At 33.3% G+C, this 12,241-nt stretch overlaps 2 protein-coding genes and 1 long non-coding RNA gene across 3 annotated transcripts in view; 1 reads left to right on the top strand and 2 right to left on the bottom strand.

The window, feature by feature from the left end:
- Positions 1–829, top strand: part of LOC111698548 (phospholipid-transporting ATPase ID) — a 47,793-nt gene extending 46,964 nt beyond the window's left edge. The window contains exon 32 of the mRNA XM_023468903.1: positions 595–829. The gene's annotated coding sequence lies outside the window, so the exon portion shown is untranslated. The remainder of the gene's footprint in view (positions 1–594) is intronic.
- Positions 830–2,889: 2,060 nt separating this feature from the next.
- On the bottom strand, positions 2,890–4,403 carry LOC111698565 (uncharacterized). The gene is made up of 2 exons (XR_002764562.1): positions 3,963–4,403; positions 2,890–3,458 (listed from the first exon to the last, which is right to left on the bottom strand). It is a non-coding gene; the product is annotated as an uncharacterized LOC111698565 (long non-coding RNA).
- A 633-nt stretch (positions 4,404–5,036) lies between these two features.
- LOC111698564 (uncharacterized) lies at positions 5,037–11,819 on the bottom strand. Its single transcript, XM_023468920.1, has 9 exons — positions 11,732–11,819; positions 11,606–11,670; positions 10,672–10,778; positions 9,143–9,204; positions 8,415–8,430; positions 6,687–6,871; positions 5,965–6,013; positions 5,615–5,691; positions 5,037–5,271 (listed from the first exon to the last, which is right to left on the bottom strand). Exons 1-9 carry the CDS (start codon positions 11,744–11,746, stop codon positions 5,164–5,166), a joined length of 684 nt encoding a protein of 227 aa, XP_023324688.1. The 5' UTR covers positions 11,747–11,819; the 3' UTR covers positions 5,037–5,163.
- Positions 11,820–12,241: the final 422 nt, after the last annotated feature.

The raw sequence follows: 12,241 nt of genomic DNA, 5'->3' as shown, positions 1-12,241 counted from the left end.
TAAATCAGGTTTTAAAAAATACGGAAACGCCTCAAAAATTTTGCGGAAACGCCTCAAAAAAATGAGGAAACACCTCAACTAAATCAAGTTTTTAAAATACGGAAACGCCTCAAAAATTTTGCGGAAATGCCTCAAAAATATTGGGAAATCCCTCAAAAATATTGGGAAATTCCTCAAAAATAATTGTCAGGTGAAAAGCGGAAACCCCTCAAAAATTTTAGGAAACGCCTCAAAATAAAGAGGAAACCCCTCAAAAACTGGGTTTTGAGGGATTTCCGTTTTTCTTGCAGAAATTGCGGAAACGTCTCAAAAAAACCGGTTTTTGAGGGGTTTCCGCTTTTTTTTGAGGCATTTCCGTGTTGAGACGTTTCCGTGTTGAGGCGTTTCCATAGCACCCCACAGATGATTCACAACAATACTCTTTTATCTCTTTTATTGAGAAACGCCGGTTTTTTTTTGGAATAGTAGCATCCGACGGTGTATCGAATATCCGAAGTAAAGGTTGAATGGGTAATGTCGTGGACCGTTCATGACATTCTTAAAATCTTCAAATAACAAAAATTGAGATTACTTTGCCAGTCCCTTTAAATGCAGGTCCTTGTTTATTTTTTCACCATAACAATGCGATATTAGAACCAGGAAAGTGCCAAAGAAAATTTCTAAACTATGCATTTTGAAATTTAATCTATTTATATCTTTTTTGATTCCAAATCTGCGAATGCGTCTTGTTACAACTCTACTGATATTCCTGAATGCACAATTTAACACAGTTATTAATTACTTAACTATTGAGAATGCCCTCCGCAATTTTTAAACAATTTTACAGGGATGAATATTTTTCAAAATTACGGGGATATTATTTTTGATGATTGGGGGGCGGGGAAGCAAATTGGGACATCAAAAGGCAAGTTCTTTCATTCTGTTTGTTAAATTTTACCCAAAAATTGGTATATTTTTCCCTAAGAATTATTTATTTTCTGCAATTAATCGAAAAAAATGCCGCTCCGCGCAAACATTTTTAATATCTGGGGGGAATCATTTTTCAAAAAAATTATACCCCTGAATTTTTGAACAACGAACAAAAAAATACTTTTTAGTCCTGTTCTCATTTTCGTTTTTTAGTTTTTTTTTAAATTCCCGAATCTGTGATAATTTAAATGTAAATGAAACCGTCCTCTGTCAAATTCTAGACCTGGAGTAAAACCTTGATTCGGGTTTACATCCAAGCTGAGAGATGAAACCTGGCTCTAGGTATATCACTGAGCTTTAACAGTTTTTAGATGTAAACCATTGCTTTAATAAATGTGATATTATATATTTTTAATGACGTTATTATTTGCCAGATATTTAGCAATCGTATTTCAACAGTTATCCAAACATTAAGAACTGTTAATCAGAAAGCTTGTCGTCACTGCAAACCTTTGATTTCTAAACCTAAACCTTACTCTGGCGACTTGTCTGGAAGCTGAGCGTTTTAACCATTTGACATACAGAGCGTCCTATATCATATTAGATTATCAACAATTTTAAACGCCAAAATATGCAAATAATACGCGAAAAATCTAGCATTTTCTGCCAACAAAATTTTCTATTAGCCTTATTAAATTTTATAAAATGATTCATTCTTCTTAAATTTTCTGATTTGTCCCCCAAATCGTAATTTAGAACCAATTGACGCGGTCTAATTTGATGTGGGACACCCTGTACATTTGAGAATTTACTACAGTGACGACCAGGAAACAAAGGGCTAGGCAGCCGACATTATAGCAATAATCAAGTGAATTTGATATTTTTACAAAACAAATAGTTTAACTAGACACTTTTCAAATCAATAATTTAGATAATGGGTCTGTTTACACTGCACAAATGTTGTGTCTCATGCTTGTTGAACCTCTAAAAGTTACTTTATTCTAAAAGTTGGTCTTCCCTTCATAGGACAAGTCCTATGATGAGGTTGTAGGGTTAGTCAGCTCGATTAGGTTCATATCCACATTGGTGCTTGAAGAACTTTGAATAAAAAGGCATTTAAATCCAAATCTTTGTTTTTCATGTTCTTGGATAAACGGAGAAAGAGTAGAGTATAGAATGCTGATAGACAGTTTGTACAGGGGAATTGTACAGACTCCTTATTATTGAACATAAAGGTTAACATGTACATTTAAAGAAGAGGGGGATTTTAGTAGACGTCGTTTTAAGCATGAATGAAAATTCAGAAACCAATTAATGCACATTTGTCAAGTCGTTTTTCTAACTCCTTGTGCAAAGTTCAAATATTCAAAAAATATTTTGCATATTTAGCAATATCAAAAACATGACGCAAAACATCCAAAATGGCTCTTTTGATATAAATAGGGGTTCGAGAATACTGAGAATTCTCCTTCCATTTCATCCTACAAGAGGCGGGAGGCACATGGGGGCGCGGTCCACCCCTCCCCCCCGGTTCGGCCCTTACTTGTATGCTAAAAATGTTATTGATGTATTTTAGATTTCTTAACCTTAAATATTAGTTTTTCGACATATGCCAATATAATTATTTCGCCAATAAAGTCAATTAGTAATTATATGTTAAATCTCATAGCATAAGTTGGAAGAATTTAAATTGTAAATTTTGGACTTAATGCATGGTTCCCAACAAGATATTTCACTGTTAAAGTTGAACACTTTTGAATTGACGAAATAAGTTCAAATCTGTCTTAAATACAATCTTTTTCAAACAAATCCCGAAAATTCACAAAAGATATATGAGTAAAATTGCAGTTTAAATTTAAATCAGAGATCTGAGAGGAAGGTTTTAACTTATTTTGTTGATTCAAAAGTTCTCAGATGTTGTCTAACAACAAATAAAGACGTCTCTTTTTGATTTTTTTTCTCTCATGAATAAAGTTTAGATGGTTTCATAAAGAAATGTATTAAAAATCTATTGAACAAAACAATGTTAACCATGAATAAACTTATTGGTTGGCAAAAAGAACAAGTTTGTTGAACTTTTTTCTAATTTTTGACTTTTTTGAATCAATGTTCTTCTCCTTGGCAAGATGTTTCAGCCGTAGGACTGTGTACAGTAGTGCAGTTTCTCTAAGCAAGGAATATTTATGAAGTTCTCCATGATCAGCCTTCTTAAAGATGTCAGGGTGTTCTGTCATACAGGTAGACACAGTTTTGAGACAGATTCGGTTTAATATCTGTCTGTCGCAAAATAATTTGTCCTTCATCTGTGCAGCTTGGATCTTGGATTCTGCTCTCATCTTTGAGTTCTTGACTTTGACAGCAGTTCGTTGAAAGAAGCTTGATGCTATATCTAAGGCAGATTTTTGCAGACCAGATATGTGTTCAGCAGATTCCTGGAACTTTTCTTTAAGTTCTGCAATCGTACTCTGCAAGTCAGGGTTTTACATCTTTCATCTGCTTTATAAAACCGTTTTTTATACTTCACGCCTTGCTCAGTTGCATCATCAAGCCTGAACATAAATCATAAACTTTAATTATTGTCGAGACTTCTTCTTATGAATAACTTGAATTTTACTCCTAAAAGTTATCGATCTAATTTTTTTCCATGAGCTGGCCTTGAAAATTGTGCTATGAACATGCGTTTAAACCCTAATGATATTCTCTCAGGCTTTTCTAAGGGGGGGGGGCGTTGGACCCCCCCCCATCCTATACATAGATTCAGACCCCCCAGCCTTTAAAGGACTTTTCAAGGAGGCTGGGACATCCAGGCCAGCCCCCACCTCCCTTAAAATTTACAATTTTATCTCTTCAACCTTAAAACCAAAAGTACATTTTGGATATTTTGTAAAAGGATAACTCAGCGTCGCCATTAAGGGGGGGCGTAACCCCCCCCCCCCGCTCATGCCCTGGACTAATTGTAATAAGATTGCAGACCAATTTTATCAAATTATGCTTATTGAGAATACAAGTATTAATTTTTCTTTGAAATCTGGTATATGTCAACATTTTATTACCTTCTCTTTAACACTTTATTATCAGGGAATGCGAAGTTATTTTCTGCCAGGATCTGTGTTGGCAAAAACACTGTGGGTTTAGCGGATTTTTTAAATTTCTTCTTAGATAATTGCTGTAAGAGTTTTGAGTAAAATGACGAGAGCAGATAAAAGTTGGAATATTTTTCCAACAGCTCAAAGATTTCCATTCTTCCCGAACAGTGTGGATTCTCATATCAACATGAGAACCATTTGTGGTACAGTTAACCACAGAACAGTATCGCATGATGCTCAAAATTTACTGTCTACTGTTTACATACCCCAGAGCCCAAAACTTAAGACAGGGTATCGTTATGAAAACCAGTTTTAAAACCCAGTTTTCACAAATGGGTTTAGGCAGTTTTATGAATATCAATATTTTTGTAATAAAATATTATTTTTTTCACTTGATTTATATTCTCCATTTTTTTCGAATCTCTTAAATCAAAGTCTATACAAATGTTAAGACTCCAAAAAGGAAACTCGGGAGTTTCGTTCAACGATACTCTTTTAAATTTCGGGCTCTGAGCTGTGTACACTGTATATAAACAGATGCCGCATCCCGTATTTTCCTGTGTACTGTATGTCACTACATGATCTATACCTAACACCGATTCCCTTCTGTCCCTGATCTCTGGGTGGATCCGCATTTGAACTACTGCCGTTTGAACTATGGTACGTTTGAACTATTGCTCGTTTGAACTATTGTTCATTTGAACTACTGACATGACGNCCACGTGCAGTAGTTGAAATGAACAATAGTTCAAATGAGCCATAGTTCAAACGGCAGTAGTTCAAATGAAATAGCACCGATCTCTGTCCTTATTACAAAGACGACAGACCCCTTGTGGATAAAGCTTTACCTGAAGCTTGTAATTTAACTTGTTAGATGAAAAGGATTTGTGGACAATTTACAAATGCTGTGTTTTATATGGACTATGGAAGAAATGCTTGAGTTGATCGTCTTCTTAATTTTGTAGTTTAATGGGTCCCTCTGTATCTAATTCATCCAATATTAATGAATTTAAGTGAAAATATTTTACATCAATCCATAGGTCAAAACATTAACATATTTTTGTTCATATAAATTATGTGAGTTCAATTTTTAAAATTAATCATAAACATAGATTTTTGCCATGTAAATTAATCAGTGCAATTCATCAAATTAATCCGAATTTTTTTTTTAATGTCCAGGCGCCCAGCATATACATGTCAAACATTGTGCCATATTAGCCCATTTTTGTTTGACTTGTGGTTTAGCTGGAGAACATACTCCTCCAGGGAAATTTATCTAGAATAAATCATGAGGTATAAAATTAGTATTTTTTATCTCTTGAATTAATTTGGTAGGCAAGGCCCCAAGCGTCATTACGACAAACTAAAAAGGAAACTGTCGAATTTTATGATCTAATTACATGATTAAAAGTGAATAAATACTTAGTATCATAACTTTAATGAAACGTTTCAAGTCTGACCAAAATATTAATAAAAAAAATATGAACTTAAATCTGCAGTTGATGTAAACTACAAAAAGATTTATAAACGGGTAGTTAAGGAAAAAAGATTTTTAAAGCAATTATTTTAATTATTTGATTATTTTACAATTGAGTCCTTGTTTTCTGAAAATTAATTACCGGACAACTCAGTTGACATGGATCTATTGTTGTTGTTGTTGTGGTCGTAGTTGTCGTAGTGGTCGTTGTTCTTTTTTCTAAAATAAAAAAAAACTTGAAATACATGATTATATATGTCTCTTTACAGGTTGTCCCATTGTACATTACAGTTGAGACACGAAATAAAGGTCGTCTTTGATATTTGATAGCTAATGTATAAAAACCAAGTAAAGGTTGCATGAAAATACTCAACCTTTCCTTTTTCTTTTGTTCCTTTTCATTTCCCCTTCTCTTCCCTTTTGTCTCAGACATAACGTGCCCCCCCCCCCTAGCTACGGATCTGAGTTCCTGATAAAAAGAATATATGTTACCTTTTATACATCTGGATCTTCCATTACCAAATCTTACACACATACCACCCTGCAACAAAAAATCAATAAGCACATAACACCCTGTAACAAGAACTCATTAAACACATACCACCCTGTAACAAGAAATCATTAAATACATACCACCCTGTAACAAGAAATCAATAAATACATACCACCCTGTAACAAAAAATCAATAAGCACATACCACCCTGTAACAAGAACTCATTAAACACATACCACCCTGTAACAAGAAATCATTAAACACATACCACCCTGTAAAAAGAAATCAATAAACACATACCACCCTGTAACAAAAAATCAATAAGCACATAACATCCTGTAACATGAATTCATTAAACACATACCACCCTGTAACAAGAAATCAATAAATACATAGCACCCTCTAATCATAAATTATTAAACACATACCACCCTGTAATCAGATATCATTAAACACATACCACCCTGTAATAAGAAATCATTAAACACATACCACCCTGTAATCAGATATCATTAAACACATACCACCCTGTAATCAGAAATCATTTAACACATACCACCCTGTAATCAGATATCATTAAACACATACCACCCTGTAATCAGATATCATTGAACACATACCACCCTGTAATCAGATATCATTAAACACATACCACCCTGTAATTAGATATCATTAAACACACCACCCTGTAATCAGAATAAAAATTAAGCTATATTTTAACCTTTCTACAAGTTTTTCCAACAGTTCCACGATCTCCACAGCAAGATTTACTACGTTTTATTCTATCACACTTAGTTGGCCTTTTTCCTTTTTTAGTTGGCCTTTTTCCTTCTTTAGTTGGCCTTTTTCCTTTTTTAGTTGGCCTTTTTTCTGGAACGGGTCTTTCCTCTTGATCTATATCGCCATCTATATATATATAAAGTAGTTCTTTGTTTGTTTGTAAGTATGATCATAACTCATGAACCCCTTGACCGATTAGCCTCAAACTTTGACTGTTAAACTCGGCAGAACAACGGGAATGTTCTTTTCTTGGTTTAAGAGTTTTAAGTAGAGAAGGTCGACTTTTGTAGAAAAAAACTTAGTTTCCACGCAAAGCTGGGTTCCGGCGCTAGTCTGTATAGATATTCAGACAGTATACAATTGAAATATTGCACATGTTACACAGATAGGAGTAGGACAGAATATGTTACAGATAGGACGGGATAGAGTTACTTGTAATATATACACACATTACATCTAGATAGGACAGAATATGTTACAGATAGGACGGCGGGATATATTTACTTGTAATATACACACATATTACATATAGATAGGACAGAATATGTTGTACTTTAAATATACACACATGTTAAATACATAAATATAACAGAATATATGATCCTCGACTTAAGCGCCCCTTTTCCTGTGAATATTTTTAGCAATTTTAACTGTTGCATTTCTAATTTTGGCGCATTTTCATAAAAACTTCAAGTATTTTCCAGGATTTTTTTCTCCAATAAACCTTCCCTGGGATGAGGCCCCCCACAAAATTTGGGCCCCGTCGTTTCAGCCGTTTTGACGTTTATTGGATACAAACGGACAAAAAAAGGATAGACAGACAGGCAAAGTATATAAATAGATAATGTAATTGTAACATTGGATAAAATATGATAAAATGTTGGGAATTTGACAATGCCATCTTTGCTGGAGGGTCACTTGAAATTACACTTCAATACCTTCAAGAAAAATCTTTTATGTTTCAAATTTGTATCCACGCGTACTCCTAAGGGTATCCTTTAACCATTTGATTTATCAAGGATAAAATACTTAAGCGATATATACTGACATCTATATCTTCCATGATCAGTCAAGGTTTAAAGGGTACCGTTGTGAATCGGGCACTCTCATCTTTGCATGGAGGGTTACTTATTTGAAATTACGCTTACAGTCCCTTTATGAAAAATATGATATTTTGTGCTTAGGAATTTATCTTAAAAGAAATGTTTCCTCTAAAAGGAACTATTTATTTGCCACAATTCCTCTAAATTCATTTTATCTTTGAAACTTAAATCTAAGGTTTATGACATAAGGTTACAAAGATATAAGATGTAGAAGATTAGAGTTGGAAGGAATGTAATATTGATTCATTAACAATGTCAATTTTGTATCTAAATTGTAAATATCTTATAGTAATAAGTGAAAACAATGGAATAGTAAGACGACAATTTAGCAAAACTTAAGTTAATTTGATGTTGTTAAAATTAAATGGTTTCACAAGGAAATTATTTAAAACAAATTTAGTGAAATTGGTCTGATTACAGTGAACACCTGTGTCTCATGCTCATTGGACTTTTTTAAGGCATAAACTGGATTCTAAAAGTCGTCTTCCTATTTCAGAGTCTTCTGGTTATCACTTTACAATAATCCATAATCAGAGAAGATAACATCAATTAAACAGAATTTTTACCTCCACATGATTTTTCCTGAAAAAGAATTTATGTCAAAATAAATCTTTATTTTTAAATTTATATATAGGGTTACCCATAGAGGATAAGACTTCAGAGACGATTCTACGGAATTGGTTTAGTCCGTTTTCTTGCATTCAGGGTTCCTTGTAGGCCAAAACTGGCTTGTTTCTGTGCTTAAATATTTTGTAAACCATCAAAATATACTCAATTGAATGCAGAAAGCTTTAAATTGTCATTTTTTTAGAGTTTTGGGTCGTGTTTACAGCCTCATCCTTTGTAGGTAACCCTTTAGGTCGGAACTTCTGTGTGAAATATCATTACTCTTGAACGCTTGATCTTGATATCAAATGTGGACTCTTTAAGATTTGAGGATAAATGCTTGATCCCTTTATTCTCGTTGTCCCTGCAGGGTATGGCCACAACATGAAATTAAATTAATCCGTAAATCTGCACAAGATGAAGAACAATGCTTGATCCTGATTCACAATACAAAAGTTCTGACTTCTGTATTTAAAGGGAGTGACCGGCTATGTAAGATAGTTGAAATGAGTATGCAGTGTTGTGGAAAACTTCTTACGGATTCATTTAAGACATATTAAACTTTTTAAAGATCTGAAAACCCTGAGTTTGAGCGCAAATTCGACGTTCAAAACACCTACTTTGGGGGTGGATACGTACTCAGTTCAACTACCTTACATTTCCGGTCACTCCCATTAATTATACTTACTTTTGCATTACACACTTTTCCATTTCCACATCTCTTCCCATCTGTGCCTGGACTCCCACAAGCTGTAAAAGTAGAAAATTATTTGTGTTTTCAAACAGGAAAATATATAACAATCCCTTCATGTTGTAAAAAGAAAATATTTATTCTTCAAAATTTATCAGCTGTATTTTTCACTCTTATAAAACATCTAGATTTTGTTTTCGTTCTCCGGACACTCTGGAGTAAGGAGATATTGAATAGAGGAGGGGGCGATAGGGTTTCCGTACAATTTGCTGTGACGTTTTTGGACTGCTGGAGAACTAATAACAATAATAAAGATTGTAAACAATAACACAAATGATAAACAGACATCTGGCGCATCTCTGGTGTTATATGAAGATTCACCGAATGTATACTAACTCATGTTTGTTTACATTAGATCGGCTGCCTTTGTTATTGTTGTTACGGAAAAACTAGTTCTTCAGTAGTCCAAAAACGTCACAGCAAAGTGTACGGAAACCCTATCGCCCCCTCCTTCTATTCAATTCTCCTTGCTCTGGACTAAGCATGGGCGTGATGCGTTCGGTTTTTATAGGTTTACTTTACTCTATATTTCAACAATCTTTAAACTAAAAAAAATTGTTATAATTTACATTTAACTCAGAACGCGTCTACAATAAAAAATATATGCATATTGTTTGTTTAGTGCAGGTTAAATTATTAAAAGATCCAAGCTTAAGCCAGGGGAAAAGGTCCTCACTGTTAAATCAGCTTCTGGAGGCTCTACACAAATCTTAAAAGTGTTTAAGACATATTGGAGAATTGTTTTCTCTAAAAGTTTCCTTTAATTACCTACCTCGAACTAAAAATTGCAAACCGGACCTATCTGTGAATGATCCGAGCCGGTACAAGAATTCACAGGTTTGGTTTATTTGTATCGTAAATGCTTTCACACGTACCGGCGGGTATAGGTCGACCAACGAGATTATAGTACATAGAGTGACGATGTACGCCAATCCTTTACTAATTGTAAATGCCATGTACTTCACTTCCAAAGGTCAATCTGTATATTACAGTACTCGGGGGTGATTTCTGAAAATATTTAAATGGAGAATTTGTTTTCAATGTAACTATTAAAATCCACTACTCCTTTAACGTGTGCAGGATTCAATTTTCACAGTTAATAAACTGTTCTATGAAAATTCAAGATAAAAACCTCCCCATACACTTGAACTCCGAAAGCGTATACTGCATATTTGATATTTGTGCTGTATGAATAGGCCATAATCTCTTAACATCCTTTATCAGTAAACTATCCCAATACACACGGAGAGGTAGTTAAGATCCAGCCCCCATGACTCCTGAGGTCGACCCACAAAATGTTGGCTGACTGGATCCATTTGGTAAACACTTTGCAGTTCTTTAGATATTAAAACTTTAAAATTTTAGTTTGTAATATTAGACATCTGAATTTTTTAGAAACCAACTTCTCACCTTAAACCTTAACGTTTAAAACAAGGATGTCCAACTTATATTTTCTACGTACTTACGTAGTTTTTTGGGTGCTCCCTGGGAATTCATCTTCACCATATATTCCTCATTGGGTTCACTTCCATCCTCTTCTTTTGCTTCACTCCAATCATCATTCTTTTTTGTACTAATTATGGATTTCTATAATTGTTTGGCAAAATACTCTATACTTTATACTTTATACTTTACACTTTATACTTTATACGTTATACTTTATACTTTATACTTTATACTTTATACTTTATATTTTATACTTTACACTTTATACTTTTTCATGCTTCTATTTAAACCTATAATTGTGGCTCTCTCTGTGAACATTTTATCTTTGTCCATTATAAAACAATAACAAAAAAGTCACTGATTTAATAATATTTTTTCTTGGATTTTCAAACTTTTACAAAAATCTAAATATTTTGATGACAGTTTTTTGTAATTTTGAGCATCCATAAACCTTCCCTTGGGTAATTTTTTGGCAGTTTGGCTGTTTTGACGTTCAGTGGATACAAATGGACCGGCAAACACATAGACAAATTAACTATTGTAGAGGAAGAAATCCCCGAAAGAGAATTATCAAATCCGCAAATCGCAGTAGCGACGGATCCTGGAACCAGAGAATACCCTAACGAAAATGATTTTACTAACTTTATCCATTGGTTTTTTAATATATCTATTTATTTTTTCTTGCTGGAAAACACTAGAGTGAAAACCAGAAAACTGTGGAAAAGGAATACGACACTTCAGCAATTAGTTTTTTTTAGCAACTTATTAAATAGCTTATTAATTTTATTTTGGTCTGTTTACGCTGCACAATTGCTTTGTCTCATGTTAATTGCACATATGTATGTTTAAAGGCATAACCTGGGTCTCATCCAGAGTTTTCTGGTTCTCACTGTATAACGCTTGCGTGTCTAAATCCACAAAATAATTTTTCATTATTGATGAACTTTATTTCACCTGTCTCCAGATCCTTCAGAATATATTTGTGCTAAGACCGTCCCAGTAAGTAATATGAAAAAAAACTGAAAAATATCAAATCAATTACAAAATATTATTTTGTTAATAATTTAAAAACCTTTTTACCGAAATTTTAAACATTTTTCAATGTATGCTTGAACAGAGAAATATAAATACTATAGATAAAATTTAGAATTAATTTCCAAAAGACAGCTTTAATTTATCAATTTAATTGAAGAATCAATTATTCTTATCTGTTTATAGTTAGAAAGAAACATATAATTATGGAAGGTATAAAAAATTGTAAAAAGTATATAAAAAGTTTTATTTTTAGCTAAATAACTACTGAACTATAAATGGTGGACAATGAATAAAGCAACTTCCTTGGTTAATAAATAATAAAAAATGTAATTTGAAAAATGTTCATATTTCAGACATTTTGCATCTTTATCCAAATATAGTTTTACACTCTTAATACAACATCCTACCGGGACCTTGCTTACCTGTCATCTTCCACACTCATCCAAACATGGTTAGCTCTCATGCTAAAATCTATTAGAACTTTGCCAATTACTTCTTATAAAACCTAAAACTAATAGAGTTTCCTTGATTGATCAAAATGTAAATGTAGGGTTA

Source organism: Eurytemora carolleeae, unplaced genomic scaffold (genome assembly GCF_000591075.1).
Source record: "Eurytemora carolleeae unplaced genomic scaffold, Eaff_2.0 scaffold287, whole genome shotgun sequence".
NCBI lineage: Eukaryota > Metazoa > Arthropoda > Copepoda > Calanoida > Temoridae > Eurytemora > Eurytemora carolleeae.
The sequence above is the reverse complement of the archived record's forward strand: the minus strand, read 5'-3'. Positions and strand labels throughout refer to the sequence as shown.

Excerpts from the sequence above, each read along its gene's own strand:
- LOC111698564 (XM_023468920.1), bottom strand. Across the intron at positions 10,779-11,605 it reads TCTGAAGGATCTGGAGACAG|TACAAAAAAGAATGATGATT; the intron begins GTGAAATAAAGT and ends ATCCATAATTAG. Across the intron at positions 5,692-5,964 it reads AAGATCCAGATGTATAAAAG|AAAAAAGAACAACGACCACT; the intron begins GTAACATATATT and ends TTTTTATTTTAG.